Genomic DNA, 17,387 nt, shown 5'->3' on the forward strand with positions numbered 1-17,387 from the left:
CGCCACGCACGCACGCACGCACGCCGCACACACACACACACACACACACACACACACACGCACACACACACACAACACACACACACACACACACACACACACACACACAAACACACACACACACATGCACACCGGGGGCGCAGTATGTTATTGGCATTCTGAGGCTGAGGCCTGGTGGCCTTGAATAGAAGTGAATAGAAACCCATAAAGCCCCCGGTAAAAAAGTGCCGCAGCCCAGCTGTGGGTGTAGAGCTGTATTATTCTGGTGGAGGCGTGTGTGTGTGTGGAGGGGAGGGGGGGGGGGGGGGGGGGGGGGCTGTGCATCATATCTGATATCCCTTCCCTCCAGCCCCCATGCAGCTGCGTTATTATACCCAAAAGCGGCGCTTCCTAAACTTCCCGCTATGAATTTCTGCTCAGAAATAGCACCTCTCGCGCCTCCCTCCCACGCCCGCTCTCTCCTGGCTGTAAGTCTCCCGTGGCCCCAGACGAAGCTTCCACACAGTTAGCAGGTGTCAGTGGGTGGTGTCTCTCGGCCAGGCAGCCCATGGATCAGTGGGTGGTGTCTCTCTGCCTCGGGCAGGCAGCCCATGGATCAGTGGGTGGTGTCTCTCGGCTCGGGCAGGCAGCCCATGGATCAGTGGGTGGTGTCTCTCGGCCAGGCAGCCCATGGTTGGATGGTCAGTGGATGGTGTCTCTCGGCCAGGCAGCCCATGGTTGGATGGTCAGTGGGTGGTGTCTCTCGGGCAGGCAGCCCATGGATCAGTGGTGGTGTCTCTCGGCCAGGCAGCCCATGGATGTCAGTAGGTGGTGTCTCTCGGGCAGGCAGCCCATGGATGTCAGTGGGTGGTGTCTCTCGGCCAGGCAGCCCATGGATCAGTGGTGGTGTCTCTCGGGCAGGCAGCCCATGGATGTCAGTGGGTGGTGTCTCTCGGCCAGGCAGCCCATGGATCAGTGGTGGTGTCTCTCGGCCAGGCAGCCCATGGATGTCAGTGGGTGGTGTCTCTCGGCCAGGCAGCCCATGGATGTCAGTGGGTGGTGTCTCTCGGGCAGGCAGCCCATGGATGTCAGTGGGTGGTGTCTCTCGGGCAGGCAGCCCATGGATCAGTGGTGGTGTCTCTCGGCCAGGCAGCCCATGGATGTCAGTAGGTGGTGTCTCTCGGGCAGGCAGCCCATGGATCAGTGGTGGTGTCTCTCGGGCAGGCAGCCCATGGATGTCAGTGGGTGGTGTCTCTCGGGCAGGCAGCCCATGGATCAGTGGGTGGTGTCTCTCGGGCAGGCAGCCCATGGATCAGTGGTGGTGTCTCTCGGGCAGGCAGCCCATGGATCAGTGGTGGTGTCTCTCGGGCAGGCAGCCCATGGATGTCAGTGGGTGGTGTCTCTCGGCCAGGCAGCCCATGGATGTCAGTAGGTGGTGTCTCTCGGGCAGGCAGCCCATGGATCAGTGGTGGTGTCTCTCGGGCAGGCAGCCCATGGATGTCAGTGGGTGGTGTCTCTCGGGCAGGCAGCCCATGGATGGATGCTGTTCTTGGCGCTCATCGCTGTGATAGCTCGTGGGCCTTTATGGATATATGGCCTTTATTTTGTTCTTTTTTTTTTCGTCGCTACATCACCACTCCATGCAGCTAATTTCCTTTTGAAGAGGCAACAGCTGGCGAGGGAAATGGACACGTAATTAGTCGTGTTGTTTTTCCTCCTCACAAAGACGCACCAAACATCTCGGCCAGGCAGCCCATGGATCAGTGGGTGGTGTCTCTCTGCCTCGGGCAGGCAGCCCATGGATCAGTGGGTGGTGTCTCTCGGCCTCGGGCAGGCAGCCCATGGATCAGTGGGTGGTGTCTCGGCCAGGCAGCCCATGGATGTCAGTAGGTGGTGTCTCTCGGGCAGGCAGCCCATGGATCAGTGGTGGTGTCTCTCGGGCAGGCAGCCCATGGATGTCAGTGGGTGGTGTCTCTCGGGCAGGCAGCCCATGGATCAGTGGGTGGTGTCTCTCGGGCAGGCAGCCCATGGATCAGTGGTGGTGTCTCTCGGGCAGGCAGCCCATGGATCAGTGGTGGTGTCTCTCGGGCAGGCAGCCCATGGATGTCAGTGGGTGGTGTCTCTCGGCCAGGCAGCCCATGGATGTCAGTAGGTGGTGTCTCTCGGGCAGGCAGCCCATGGATCAGTGGTGGTGTCTCTCGGGCAGGCAGCCCATGGATGTCAGTGGGTGGTGTCTCTCGGGCAGGCAGCCCATGGATGGATGCTGTTCTTGGCGCTCATCGCTGTGATAGCTCGTGGGCCTTTATGGATATATGGCCTTTATTTTGTTCTTTTTTTTTTCGTCGCTACATCACCACTCCATGCAGCTAATTTCCTTTTGAAGAGGCAACAGCTGGCGAGGGAAATGGACACGTAATTAGTCGTGTTGTTTTTCCTCCTCACAAAGACGCACCAAACATTTGACCACTCTCTCTCTCTCTCTCTCTCTCTCTCTCTGTCTCTCTCTCTCTCTCTCTCTCTCCCTCTCTCTCTCTCGACCACTCATTCCGCGGTCATTATATCAGCCAAGACCGCCACACCTTGCTTTGTCACGCCGCGCGGTGGCGTCATTACAATTTGTGCCGCCGTATAGATACGATGGCGGCCGAGGAGGCCGGTTTGGTTGCCACGGCGATGAGTAATCATAGCCATTAGGAAAGTAATTGGGATGGCGGTGGCAGGCCCTGATGGCCGCCCCGATATGAATCACAATATTGATGTAGAGAACGGGGGGGCAATAATGACTACAATTAGTGTTAATTGTCACGACTTTGTCTCTCTCTTCCAGAAACTCCTCTTTATCTCCTTACCCTCTGCGCTACTCTCTCTCTCCTCATCGCGGAGTTCAGTTTACACAGTGCATGTGTCTCTCTGTCCCCTGGTGTGATGAATATGTACGGCTTAGCGTATTGCATTAAGAGCGATTAAAATCTCAGGGAAAATTAAATTTGGATGAAGTTGGAGGGATCGGACGATGTCAAAGTAGCTTAATTGCAATATGCCTAGGCCTACTGTGTCTCGGAGTCACACATGCAGCAGTGCAGTTATGGCATGCGCACACATATGGTCACAGACACAGACTCACACATATGGTCACAGACACAGACTCACACATATGGTCACAGACACAGACTCACACATATCGTCACAGACACAGACTCACACATATGGTCACAGACACACATATGGTCACAGACAGAGACTCACACATATGGTCACAGACTCACACATATGGTCACAGACTCACACATATGGTCACAGACACACATATGGTCACAGACTCACACATATGGTCACAGACACAGACTCACACATATGGTCACAGACACACACATATGGTCACAGACTCACACATATGGTCACAGACACAGACTCACACATATGGTCACAGACTACCACATATGGTTACAAACTCAACCTCCTTATCACACCAGCACACCAGTGTTAATTTTGACAGCAAATTCAGATTTAGTCCTAGTCTTAATCTTTTGAATAACACACCATTTGGTTTTATTGTTTTGTCTTAGTTTAGTTTTTGTCGACTAAATATAAAAATATTTTACCGGCAGTCTTTTAGTCTTAGTCTTATACAGTAGTCAACACAATTAACACTGACACACACACACATAAGCTCCATAGACACACACACACAAACGCACGCACGCACAGGGGCATACGTAGTCAGCCCACGCTTGGCTGCAGATACAGTATAGACATTTATTTGGGCCCCAAAGCAGTCAAGTCAGCAAGTCCTGCTATGGCAGCCACCATCTGTTTGTCTCCCAGCGTTTTCTGCCTTCTGAAGGTGTTTTACAGAGCGCTGCATGGGGCTCCTCTCCACCTAGCAGAGTAATATAATATACTCCTGCTGTCCGTTATCCAGCCTCCTTATTGCCTGCTTCATCACACACTTCAATATCCATGTCGCTCTTTGTCTTAAACCTATGAACACCACTTGTGAGTTTCGCCACAGACGGGGAGAGGGAGGGCTTGAGAATGCAAATCCAGATGCAAAGCCGAGAAAGACAGTGGTGGGGGTTTTTTTTCTGTTGGGGTGGGGGGTTAGCTGAGAGAGCTGGTTCTACCTCAGTGAAGGCGACCGTGCACCGCTCCAGGCTAACATGCCTTCACGCGACAAACGGTTCGGTAAATCGTTTGTATTCAAACAGAGGGTCGTGTCCCCTCCGCTCGCAGCAGGGGAGGGTGGAGAGTGTGTGACTGCATGGGGAGTAAACAAAATGACAGAGAAAAAAAAAACGACCTCAGTATAATCAAGCGTGATTATCCAGCAGCTGCCAGGACACATCAAAAGAGGGCTCCCTGCAAGCTTTGCCCCTGTCTTAATCCTCGCCTTCTTTTAGGAAACAGGTCTATTGTTTGTTTGTTTAAGGGAGTCAAGTGAGTCTGTGAAATTAGACATTCGCCCAGGGCCCAAACTGTGGGCAGTTTGATTTTTCTTTCATGAAAAAATGAAAGAAATCAAAGAGAACACTTTTAAAACTAGTGAAAATAGCCGATCTACAAGCTCAGAGTCACAACGCGTCACGCCGCGTTGTGAGCTTATAGATCGGCTATTTTCACTAGTTTTAAAAGTGTTCTCTTTCATGTCTCTTTCAGTGTAGTTATCCATGCATTCATCACATCACGCTTAGACTATTGTAATGCACTATACACAGGCCTAACCCATAAATCAATTTCCTGCTTACAACTTGTCCAAAATGCTGCCGCCAGACTTCTGACAAACACCAGGAGACGGGACCACATCACTCCGGTCCTGGCTACACTTCACTGGCTTCCTGTTGTTTTTAGAATTGACTTTAAAATCCTTTTATTAACATTTAAGGTACAAATGGGCCAGGCACCCCAATATCTTGTTGATCTCCTACACCCCTATAACCCTCCCCGCACCCTTAGGTCTTCAGACGGGGCTCTCCTAAAGGTTCCCGAGAAATTCCATCTGCTTTTATTGATTGTGTTGTACAGCACTTTGTGACTCCGTCCAGAAAAGTGCTATATAAATAAAGTTATTATTATTATTATGTAATTTCTTAGATTTTTCTTTCATTTTTTCATGACATTTTCATGACATTAATCTCTGAAAAGTTTAGCTTTTTTGGGAAGTTTCTTTTTTTTTATGTTTTGAAATAATAATAATTCAAAACAAAATAGGAAACAAAAAATAAGGGACCCATAAAAAATGTGTCCACGAACCACAGGTTCCGACCCAGTGTTTGGGAAAAGGTGGTATAGAAAGCATGTGAGTAGTTAGTATACATCTTGGTGCACAAGCACTATCTGCCAGTGATCCTGAGAGTATGTGTTGTAGGCCTATGTTAGTTAGTAGGTATAGTGGCGTGATCACAAACCATACTATAGATTCTTTAGATAACGATTTTGATCTTTTTCGAACGTACACATTTTGCCAGGATACAATAACGATTCCATTAGAGTCAGCGCAACAATCAGCCCTATACACAAACACAATCGATATGTGCCAAGCTAACACAATAATTTTATAGCCTATTTACAAACAAACAACCACTATAATTGTATTACATGATTTTTTTCTGTCACTGGATTTTAGTGCTGAAGCTATATTACCAAGCAGATTAAAACATTGTCAAATCATTATTATCATAAAAAGCATGGATGCTTTATATTAGCAGTGATATAGACACTGTCAACTCAGTTATAGCATTCTATTTTGCCATTCACTAGCAATCAGGTTCATATGCACTGTTTCAGATAATGGCCTACAGTAGTGATAGTGTAGCCTAGCACTTTTAAAACCATGTGTAGTGTATTTAGATTATGTTTTACAGTGTGATAACCCCACAATTATAGGAAATCACTACTCTAAAACAATCACCATGTTCATACATATGCATGGATCAGTGGGGTCTCTCTGCACTCCTCATGTCAATACACAGCCGGAGTGAGACAATCGCTCTGCAAGTAAACGCCATGGCGATCTATGCCTGCTTCAGCTGTGTCAAATCGTTTCCTACATGGCACTCAGAAAAAGGTTGTCCACAATCCAACTCTTGTCGTGGGTGTGGCGTGTGTGTGAAACGAGCACGAACGTGACAGTTTTGCGAGAGTGCACCACCATGTCGCTCCGCCTGTCAGATTGCCCATGCCTCCCTATGCCTGCCTCTCATTGAAAATGAATTACTAGACACTTCAGTCTCTTCCTGTGTGAAAAGCCCTTTACCCTCTATCTCCTATCTTTAGCTATCAATAGTAAGTTACTGCGACGCTCATGCATTGATACTGACAAACTTAGTTTTTTTTTTTTTCTTTGCAGAGAATAATCAATAGGAACTGATAGTTTTCACTTTGCATCGATTAGATTGGATCGTTGCCCGTTGAGAGTCATGTACTGTATTAGTGAGACAGTTTGTGCACAAAGAAGACACCCCCAGACAACAGCACTGTCCAAACACCAGCTATGAAACATCTCTCAAATTAAGCCTTTTGTAACCTCTGCTGATCTATAGAACACTTTCATCTGATCTGCAACACTTTCATCTCCTCTCGTCCAGATTGCCGCAACTGATTGATTGATTGATTGATTGAAGAATTTATTAACAGTTTGCAGAATTACAGTACATTTCAAGCACAAACTCAATACAAAGGCTGTTAACTGTGAGTGGACGACCCAATTAAGCATTACACTTGTTTCCAACAGGGTCCACCATGTTCAAATCATCAAAACATTTAGAGACGTACAAATAGACACTTCTATAGACAGAACAGGAATTCATCACAAAAGAATTCATCAAAAAGGAGGTAAAAAGGGAAAAGAAATATATACAGTGAGGGGAAAAAAGGGGGGGGCGGGGGGGGGGGATTCAGATTTTACTCCATTCAGATTTTTCAGATTCAACTCCATGTACTCTGCTTCAAAAAGGAAAACCTTGCCCGTCCGTCTTCTCCAATTAGTTCAAAAAGCAGCAGCCTAACTCCAGAAGAGCTGAGCACATACAGTACACCAACTTCATTGTTTAGCCCAGTCAGTGCTTCTCAAACTCTTTCAATTCAAGGAGCCCGCAGTTTGATATGCATGAGGCCAAGGACCCCCATTTGATACAACTTTCTATCTCTGGGACCCTAATAATGTACACACTATAGTATAAAATGTTAACTGTAGTGTACAAATGGAATTGGGTTCCATGCGTGCACTCTAGTCTGATCTGAGGGTGATTCTACAAATGCCTTCTAAATCAGTAGTTTTCAGTTTTCACCCTTTCAAGATTTAAATATGTATAAAAATAAAAGCTGTATATCTGCTATTTTTGAATAGCCAATGCTAAAATCTAAAATGACACATGGGTTAAACCCTATATATTATGTTGAGTGGTGTTTCCCAGGGTTCACTAGTAGGACCCCTCCCTTTCCCCCTCTATACCAAATGTCGCCGAAAATAGCCGATCTACAAGCTCACAATGCGTTTTCACATTTTCACTGAATGTTTGCCCTAGAATTGAGACGCTACAGTAGGTTAACATATGAGAAGGATGGCAGCCTGAGATCCTGGGGCAACTTTATTGTCAATCACAGGTTTAATGCACAATCTGTGTAAAGCGCTTTGGATAAAAGCGCTATATAAATGGACCATTTATCATTTACCATTAAGGTTTACAGCTAGGTGTGAAACTGAAGACTGAAGGACTTCAGTTGGACTTTGGAATGACCTGCCTGAGAGGGTCAGGGTAGCAAACTCACTGTTCTCTTTTAACACACTTTTATATAGACTTGCTTTTACTACCAGGTTACAGTCTGTTCTTATCTTTTTATGCTCTTATATTATGTTTCTCTGACACCTTTTTATCCCTTTAAGCTCTTTCATTGTGTTTCTCGCATACTTTTTATGCTTTCATCCTTTTATTATGTTCATCGCACACTTTTTCCTTTGATGCTGGGTGAAGCACTTTGTAACTCTGTTAAAGTGCTATACAACTAAGGTGTATTATTATTATTACTACTACTAGAACAACACTATAAAGGTCCCTGCACACTGGACGCGTTTTTGGATTTTTAGCAGCTTTTTTCGTCGGTTTTCCGAAAAACACGTCCAACCACCTTTAGAGTGTGCAAACAAGTGGTTTACCACTTTGTTTGAGAAACAGTGTAAAGGCTATGTGAATGTATGGCTGGTGCCCCAGTATTGCAGCATTGCAGCCAATGTTTTTGGCACGACCACAACAGCGGGGCCAGCCCTATAAATGTGATTGTCTCTGGCTGACTGAGTCACTGACAGAGTCACTGAGTGATGAATTTTCACCATTGGTTGGCCTAAAAACAAACTATAGTCAATCGCAGAGCAGTCGTCCCTCCGGGCAATCAATGAGAGTCCACAAGCTGCACAGAGCCCCCGGCCTGCCAGTCCATCCATCCTATCCAACGCTTTCATAAGACAAGAAATGGATCTTATGGCTGAAGAGGCGTTGAGGCACCATGCATGGGCTCGATGTCATCCGCATGGAGTACATTAAACACCAAGGCAAGAAGGAAACTTCCCACAGATCCTGTAATTCTGAAAGTGTACAAATGGGGGGGTACACTGAGATCTACACTGTAAAATCTCTGTAATAATTTAACTATGAGAGTGCATTAATAGACCGAGCATGTTCCCACTGCTCGAACGTGCCACAGAAGGTGGTCGCCGTGCCCAAGTGGGCTTGGGCAGGCTAGGAACCTGCGTTTGAAACTGCATTAACTACACATGGTTCAGGCCATCCCCACATTGATATGGCGTCTAGTCCAGTGGTGCTCAAAGTGGGGTTCGGGGCCCCAAGGGGTCCTTGAGGAGAATCCAGGGTGTCCCCAGCAAAATGTTTAACCACTTGAACCCTAGTTTATACATCAGCTATTCGAAAATATCTAGAAGGTCACAATACTTTGCAATGCTTGTAGATTTAAATAGCATATCTAGAAGGTCACAATACGTTGCAATGCTTGTAGATTTTCAAAGAAAATTGAACATCGAATAATCTTGAAAACGTTTAACAACACAAATGTTATGGAGAATCCCTCGAGCAAAATTGTTTCAAATGGGGGGGGGGGGGGGTCCTTTGACACGAATGTTTGAGAATCGATAACACTCAGGGAGCCACAACGAAGCCACATTTCTACAGTTCTCTTCTGCCAAGTACTGGCCCCATTATGAAGAAGATGGATGCTGCCCTCACCCTCACCCTACAGACTGCCTCTGGATGCCTACGAGACACTCTGGTAAACCAACTGCCCAAGTGTCCATCCTCCCTAAAGTATCAATCATCCTGGTTGATGTCAGATGAGAAGCAGTCACACTCTCTCTGCCTGCCTCAAAGCAAAGCCAAAGGACCCCAAACTCAATAACTCCTCCCATGATCTTTGCAAGCGAAGAATCATCCATTGTGTGTGTGTGTGTGTGTGTGTGTGTGTGTGTGTGTGTGTGTGTGCGTGTGTGCGTGCGTGCGTGCGTGCGTGCGTGCGTGCGTGCGTGCGTGCGTGCGTGCGTGCGTGCGTCGCAAAGAGAAGATACATTTGTACATAATAGATGTTAGGCCCTTTGTGCTCGACAATGGAGTTAAAAAGGAATCAACCTCTGTGGCCTCTGGAAGGTTTGGAAATTCAGGGTTAAGGCTGCGCACAAAACTGAAAGAAGTTGAAAGGGAATCTTTTTCAGATAGCTGTTGAAAGGAGGCAAATACATTGCCAATATACAGATCCCTGAGCTTCGCAATACCAAGTGATGACCATAAAGAGAAGGCACTATCACTCAAAGATGGATGGAATAAAGGGTTTGCTGCAATTGGGGCCAAGAAGGACTGACCTTGTAGACCAAAGTTACTGAGGAAGATTCCATGTCAATCCACGTTGGACGTGAAGGTTGGACAGCCAATGTTGCAAAATTCTAAGATTGGCCGCCCAGTAATAAAACCTAAAGTTAGGTAGGGCCAACCCACCCTGAGGTCTGGGTCTTTGTAAAATAACGTTTTACTGATCCTGGGAACCTTTTTATTCCAAATAAATTCTGAGACCAAGCGATCAATTTGATCAAAAAAAGAAAGCGGGGTTTGCATGATTTTACTTTCATTAAACAACAGATAGGATGTAAAAGTGTCAATCAGTTCATGAGGGGTGTCACATGACTTATGTGATATGAGTTAAGAAATAGCCAGTCAGTCGTTTCCAACTGGCATCTCATTTCCTCCCTACGTACTCCTAGAAGACAGCCAGTAAACTATAGATTTAATGAGACACTGCACAGTCAAATGCCTGTGTCGATACACTGTCATTCTAGACAGCTAGGGGCTCTGGGTTTGTGTGTGTGTGCGTGTGTGTGCATGCTTGCGTGCATGCATGTTTGCACAAAAGCTTGTGCGCGCACACTGTATTTTAAGGATGAATCATGCCAATTATAAATAATGGTCCACATTTTAATCACACATTCAGAACACACAATGGTATACTGTTGAGTTATTCACCATCCTTTCTCATATGCGTGTACTTAAGCTATTCAACATCCCTTTTCTTTCAGTCCCCGTATCACACACACACACACACACACACACACACACACACACACACACACACACACACACACACACACACACACACACACACACACACACACACACACACACAAACACCTGGCTCTGGTTTGATGAATACGGAGAAAATGAAGGGTTTTTTAAGTGTTGTGTTTTGAAGGTTACTGCTCCATCTCAGCTGAAGTGGAAATTGAACATCACTCTCTGGCTCCCGCCTGTTTACGACCGCTTCCTCTGTCTAACCCCTATTACCCCTCTCTCTCCATCGCCTATACAGTAACAGTATACCTCTCTCTACCCCTCTCTGTCCATCCCCTATATACCTCTCACGACCCCTCTCTCTTCGTGCCATCATCACTATGAACCACGTTCAACAGCTTCAACCCAGATTCGCCTCAAACAAGGGGTTCAATTAATTTCACTCCTATGCCACCAAAATGTGGAACGCATTTTGGTGGCAGTCGTTAAGAAATGTGAATCCCTAGACACCTTCAAAACCGCTCTCAAAGAGCACTTACCCCTCTCCCTTTCACTCTCTCACCAGCCTCTCTCCTCTCCCCTACTCACCCACCATACCTTCCCTCTCCTTTTTCAACTTCAGATTTGTCTGTTGCTTATAGTTTTATTGTTGCTATATACAGTATGGCAGTCTGTGTCCCTTTTATGCCCATATGGAGTTCCATTATGTCAGCCTTGCCCAAATCTAGTCAAGTCTATATCGCCGTCAATGTACTGTGATCTCATATTGATGATATGCGGATTCACAGATTTATATTTTGTGGACAACTGCTGATCTGACCGACTTCCCACATGACTCCCCTGGATCCTCTGCAATACACACAAACACCAAGTTTGAAGTCGTTTGGTCGTATACGGGTCTTGAGATATTATGCTGGGGACACACGGACGGACGGACGGACAGACGGACGTCGGACGGACACTTTAATTTTTTACGAGGCATGTGACGCCTTTATAAATAAAACCTTACCCTCACCTAACCCCTCTCTCTCTCTCTCTCTCTCTCTCTCTCTCTCTCTCTCTCAGCGCGCTGCCAGGCGGTGCAGGCGGAGAACGTGACGGTGTTGGAGGGAGGCACGGCCGAGATCTCCTGCCGCCTGCACAACTACGACGGCTCCATCGTGGTCATCCAGAACCCCCGGCGGCAGACCCTGTTCTTCAACGGCACACGAGGTGTGTGTGTGTGTGTGTGTGTGTGTGTGTGTGTGACGTGCGTGCGTGCGTGCGTGCGTGCGTGCGTGCGTGCGTGCGTGCGTGCGTGCGTGCGTGCGTGCGTCTGGTTCTGTATACAAGAATGATTGTGGTTTAAAGGTTTGCAAGGATTATTTTTCTTAATTTGTCACATGCACTTACAGTACAATACAAGTTACAGTTGACAGTCATGGCCTCCTCAAAGATATAGACAAAAAATACAGTGAGAAGATCAAAATAGTCATAAAAGCAAAATGTAAAATAGTACAAACATCATACTTTGCCATGCAGTAGAATAAAAACAACACAAAATTGCATCTGCAAAACCATAGACTACTAGTGAGGCTGTAAACCTGTACAGTGACAGTCTGGCTATATATAAATACACCATAGTTATATAATAGATTGTAGATCTGTTATTTTCGCACAACTGCTAGTAAAGTATAAGTCAGAGCTCATAGCTCGGGGATAGAAACAGCCCCTGAGCCTACTTGTGAACAAGCAGTTGCTGGAGTGAAAAGGCTCCCTGATGACCCTCTACACACTCCTCTGGGTGTGTAGAGTTCCCCGCATGACTGCCAACTCAATTCTGGCCATGTGCCGCACTGTTGGACCAGTGATGGACAAAGTACTCAGCTTGAGTCAAAGTTGAGATACATTGAGTACCCCTGGTCCATGTTACTCAGCTACAAGTCAGTGAAGGTTGCTCTCTAATTTTTGTAGGGGTGGCCAAAAAGAGAATAAACGAAAAATCTCTATATATCGTGATTTTTAATGCTACGATACTAAAATCGAATTGCAAACTTCAGAATGTATTATTTTATTTCGTATTTGTTTGTTTGTTTATTTTCATTACGTTTTTTCGTGTCAGAAAGACTGACTGACGTTATCTAGCTGCATTGAAGTGTATGATTGAGCTTTTCATATTGTTTTTCTATATTGTTTAGAATTGCTTTAAAATAAAAACGTAAAAAAAAAAAAAAGTAACTTGGGAGAAAACTCAATAAATCACAATATCGAATCGAACCGCAATATCTCAATATAAATTGAATCCCCCCTAGTATCGATATCGTATGGAATGGGGAAGTAAGGGAATCGTCCCATGCACCCCTACAAATTTGTACTTGACTTAAAGTACTGGAGTAGCCTACTTCGTATCTATGTACACGCACGTTACACAATTGAATTGAATTCAAATGGCTCCCAACACACGCACGCATGCACACGCACGCATGCACGCACGCACGCACACACGCACGCACGCACGCACGCACGCACGCACGCACGCACGCACGCACGCACGCACGCACGCACGCACGCACGCCCGCAAGCACGCACGCACGCACACACACACACACACACACACACACACACACACACAACAGTACACAACAACTAAAGACTGCTTGTCGACATGCCACATTGATAAATTGCTCAGAGTGCTTAAGGTCAAGTCAATAAGACTGTGCAAATGCCACACGAATGCTGTCCTGTTAATAGTGGATGGAGGTTTTGGGATCAGGTTTTTAACTATGTCTAAAAGTTTAGTTTGGTGCATAACAAATGTGGCAGCAGTGAAAGTTGACAAGTGATGGATTGTGGATTGTTTTGGTGAGTGAAATTCAACGTCTATTTTCTCCCCCATTATATATAACTCTGTGAGTTGTGTGGGGAGAATCATAATGGAACTGCAACAATAGACTCGCTCCCCTATTAACTGAAATGGTGATTTGTCTCACCTCCAGACTAGTGCTCCACCTATGTTCACTTGCAATTAAGTCTGGAATATGGGTCTGGCTACAGATTACTGAGGACATCTTTTGTTACATTTGATTACTATTCTTGTTAACAAACAATAGGGAGAGCAGCTGTTCATGTTTCCAGACTGATCCAGGAGGAATTCTTGTTCAAATTTGTCAGGCAAAGTCTTAAATAAATAGGCCTATATGTATTGAAAGCATACATATTTTATTTCCCCAAACTTGTATTTTGAGATGATCCCCTGATAAAGCAAAACTGCCAAAAAATATGTTCAATTACCATCTAGTTGCTGTATTCAGCAATGTGCACGGTGCCAAGGAACACAAAATACAATATCTTTTCAGATCTATCAAGGATGTACTGTGCTTTATGTGTGTGTGGCTACATGAATGCCGAGCATGGAGACCAACATGACACCATGACATCATTCACAAATTGCATACCTAGGAATGTGTTATCCATATAGCTACAGGTTGCATGCCATTATTATCCCATGTCTTGGTGTCACAGGTGGAGGAAGTTAATTTGCCAAAGAGCTCCTGCTGTGTCTTTAGGACGCCACGTGACAAGACCGTGCAAAGGCCACGTTTGAGGGCTGATTATGTCACAGCGACACCAGAAGGCTGTCTCATTGCGTCGGCTCGTTCAAATCTGCCCTCTTTTCCCTGAATTCAGCCTAGGTGTTCAAACGTCTGGCTCAAAGCTAGCAGAGCCCCTTTTAGTGAGTTTTGATGCTCTACTATTAACACATTACTGTAATAATATTACAGTACCTTTCCCACTAACAAGTAGTATAATAACAAATTACTACAGGCTAATATGTCAGCAATAATATTAGTTTTTGACCTACAGTAGCAGTGAAGTATTGTGATTTGCACGTTGCTGTCAGCATTTAGATTTTGTCGGGAGACATGGGCAGCAGTGCAGTGCAGTTCAGAGTCAGGACTCCAATCTAACTTTTCCCCCAATGAATAAGGAGTGGAGTTACAGTATCCCTAACATCTCAAAGGATTATTCTTTAACTGAATGGGTTCCTGCATGATTTCCAGTGTCCCGCACCTTGTTTAAAAGTCCATGAAATGAATGGATCGGTTGGATCTCCACTCCTACAGTACATTATGCGTGATTCCCCCAGATCCATTTTCACACTCTGGCACACTCAACTCCAGAGAAAGATTACCGGTATATTATGTTATGTCCAGATGTCGGCAGTAAAATCTCTTTAAACGCTTTCTTCAGCTCAACTTCCTCCGATGTGTATTCCCTGTATAAATAGCTTGCAAATTATATTTCTTTTTACTGGTCGGTCATACATTGAATTCATCGAATTTAAGTTTGTACAATGTAACTCTTCGATGTTAAGTCCGTGGCCTATATCAAACTGGGGAACCTTGAAATTAAGAAGGTTGAGAATCTAACTAAACTCATCAGTGCTTATTTAAATCCAAGAATGTACAAATGGTACCTGAGAAAGTGCATGGTGTATAGGCTGCAGAAGAAAACACAGTAGGCTTAAGTCTTTTTAGGTAAAAGGATGCAATTATCAATTTTGTGAGGTGTAATGGGAAAGGTGATTTGTAACAGAAAAGTAGTGTACAGTAACTAGTTACGGTTGGCATGGAGTAATAAGTAAAATAATAATATATAATATTTCTTTTTTTGTAGCGAGCCCAAAACTGCCTTCAGGATATAGCCTACTACCAAAGCTCTAGCAACAGGGAAGCAATAGTGGAGGAGAAAACAGTTATAATTTTCAAAATACCACAGAATGCAGTTTAAAGTTGTTTGGTTTTTTTTTTTTGGGTGGTTGATTTATCAAGATCGAGCCTACTTGAAAATAAGCTTGGAGTTTTTTCTGAGGTGTGTGAGGTCCCACTTGTATGCCTCGTCACAATCTCCAGGCCAGGCGGTCAGTGCTCATGTTCCCCCGCTGACTCTGAGAGAAGTCTTATCTCAGCTAGCCCGTTTGAAATTTTCCACTGGCTCTGATGTCTGTGTAGTTGTTAAATATGAGATATAATTTGTTATGTGTGTGTGTATATCTAACGGGCAATCTTTGGTTTCAACTCCTTTTAGAGTCGCTGCCTCTGAGAAATGTTTGATAGAACGTGTTTATACTTTATTTCAAGGGACATCTGATGAATCCAGCAAGCTCATTTCTCTGGCGAGTTGCCGAGTCTCTTCTCCAGCAGGAGTAATTCATTATTTTTTTTAAACGTGTTTATTAATATTTATCGTGCTAGGATTTGTGCTCTCTGTCATACATGATTTATTACATGTATTGATCTACTCTTTATTTTTTAATTTCATTACTGTTCTGGTTATTAATATTTCATGAATAAAATAAAAACGTCTGAGGTCCGGACTTAAGAGTTGGATACAGTATATATCTGATTTATAATAGTAGCCCGGGTTAGCTTTGTGAACCTATTAGTGGTAGTAGTAGTAGATTGGTCTGTGCACCACCACCAAGATGAACGTTTTTTTTAATATAATTGATAGTTTACTCAAATGCCAGACTGCCAGTACATTATTAATTTGATGTTATTAATTTCATTATACTAGTATTCTACTCTTAACTCCCTGCATATATTGTACTGTCAAGTGTTGGCAGTCATGTGCAGTTAAACATTGGTGGACATTTATCATCATGAGCCTTGGACGCGCCATCAGCATCATTGACTTGCATGTAGCGTAGCTGATATCAGCAGTCAGAGTCAAGCCAACCATCCATCTCAGTACAGACCGCGCTCAAATATTCAATTCAATCTTCATTCCAGAAACACAGGAGGTCAATATGGAGGTCATTGACATCAAACATAATTGTATTCATCATAAATAATGATGAATAAAACCATACATAATAATATAAAATCATTTGTATTTCTCAAAGATTTCCCACTGCCTTGTGGCATTCTACTTGATATCAGCTTGCAGTTTCAGACTACTAGAGCAAAGCCTTTCACTTATTTCGAAAGCCAAGCTCTTCAAAACAAAAATGAAATGTAGACACAGTCATGTTTCTGCTCAAGCCCCATGGGCCTACCCATGCAGGTTCATTGCCAGGAAGTCTGTGGAGTTGGACACAGTGACGGTCGGGAGCCGGGCCTCAGCTGAGAAAAAGACCCAAAAAGAGATTGGGGGCTTTGCCGGCATGGCAGACACTCATACTGGCTCATTTACCGGTGCACTGCAGATCTATCCCCCCCAGACTTCAAATTTGGCACGTCTGTGGTCAGACTGCAACACACAGCAAGATGACTCTTTCTGCTTCACTTGTAGAGATTATTCTTTCTTTCTTTTCTCACTTTTCAATGGATTTGTGTGGTTTATCATTTTTCCCTGCTTTGGACACAATCTTTGTGCGTGGCTTTTGCAATCAGTGGAGACACACAAAGTGTACATGTGGATCAAGTGAGAGAATTTGCACACATGAATGAAAAGCGTGAGTGAGTGCAGTGAGTGAGTGAGTGAGTGAGTGAGTGAGTATGAGTATGGTTAGAAGCGTGTGTGCATGCATGTGCGTGCATGCATGTGCGTGCCTGCGTGCCTGCGTGCCTGCCGTGCACACCTTTTTGTTATTCTTCCCTGAGGCTATGGTCGAAGCCAGACTTTTTAAACCCATTAACTATATGCCTCACCGGCGTTCGCACATTTACATTTTTTTCGGTCCAAATGTCCTCGCCTCCATAATGATTCCACATTAAATAGTCAAATAACTGAATTATTTGACTGTTTTTTTTGTTTTTTTTCCTCTTGTCTACTTGGGAAAAACAGAGACACTGCTTCTGTCCATTCTAAAAGCCTGGCATTAAAGTGCTCAACGTAATCCTCCGTTAACCCCCATTACATTTGAGA

The 17,387-nt window shown here is 44.8% G+C and overlaps 1 protein-coding gene across 1 annotated transcript in view; it reads left to right on the top strand.

Moving 5' to 3' along the window:
* Window positions 1–17,387, top strand: part of cadm4 (cell adhesion molecule 4) — a 198,936-nt gene that overhangs the window by 93,735 nt on the left and 87,814 nt on the right. Inside the window, exon 2 of the mRNA XM_079503230.1 lies at window positions 11,604–11,750. Coding sequence (XP_079359356.1) covers window positions 11,604–11,750 — 147 coding nt within the window. The remainder of the gene's footprint in view (window positions 1–11,603; window positions 11,751–17,387) is intronic.

The sequence above is a fragment of the Electrona antarctica genome, assembly GCF_951216825.1.
Source record: "Electrona antarctica genome assembly, chromosome: 6".
NCBI lineage: Eukaryota > Metazoa > Chordata > Actinopteri > Myctophiformes > Myctophidae > Electrona > Electrona antarctica.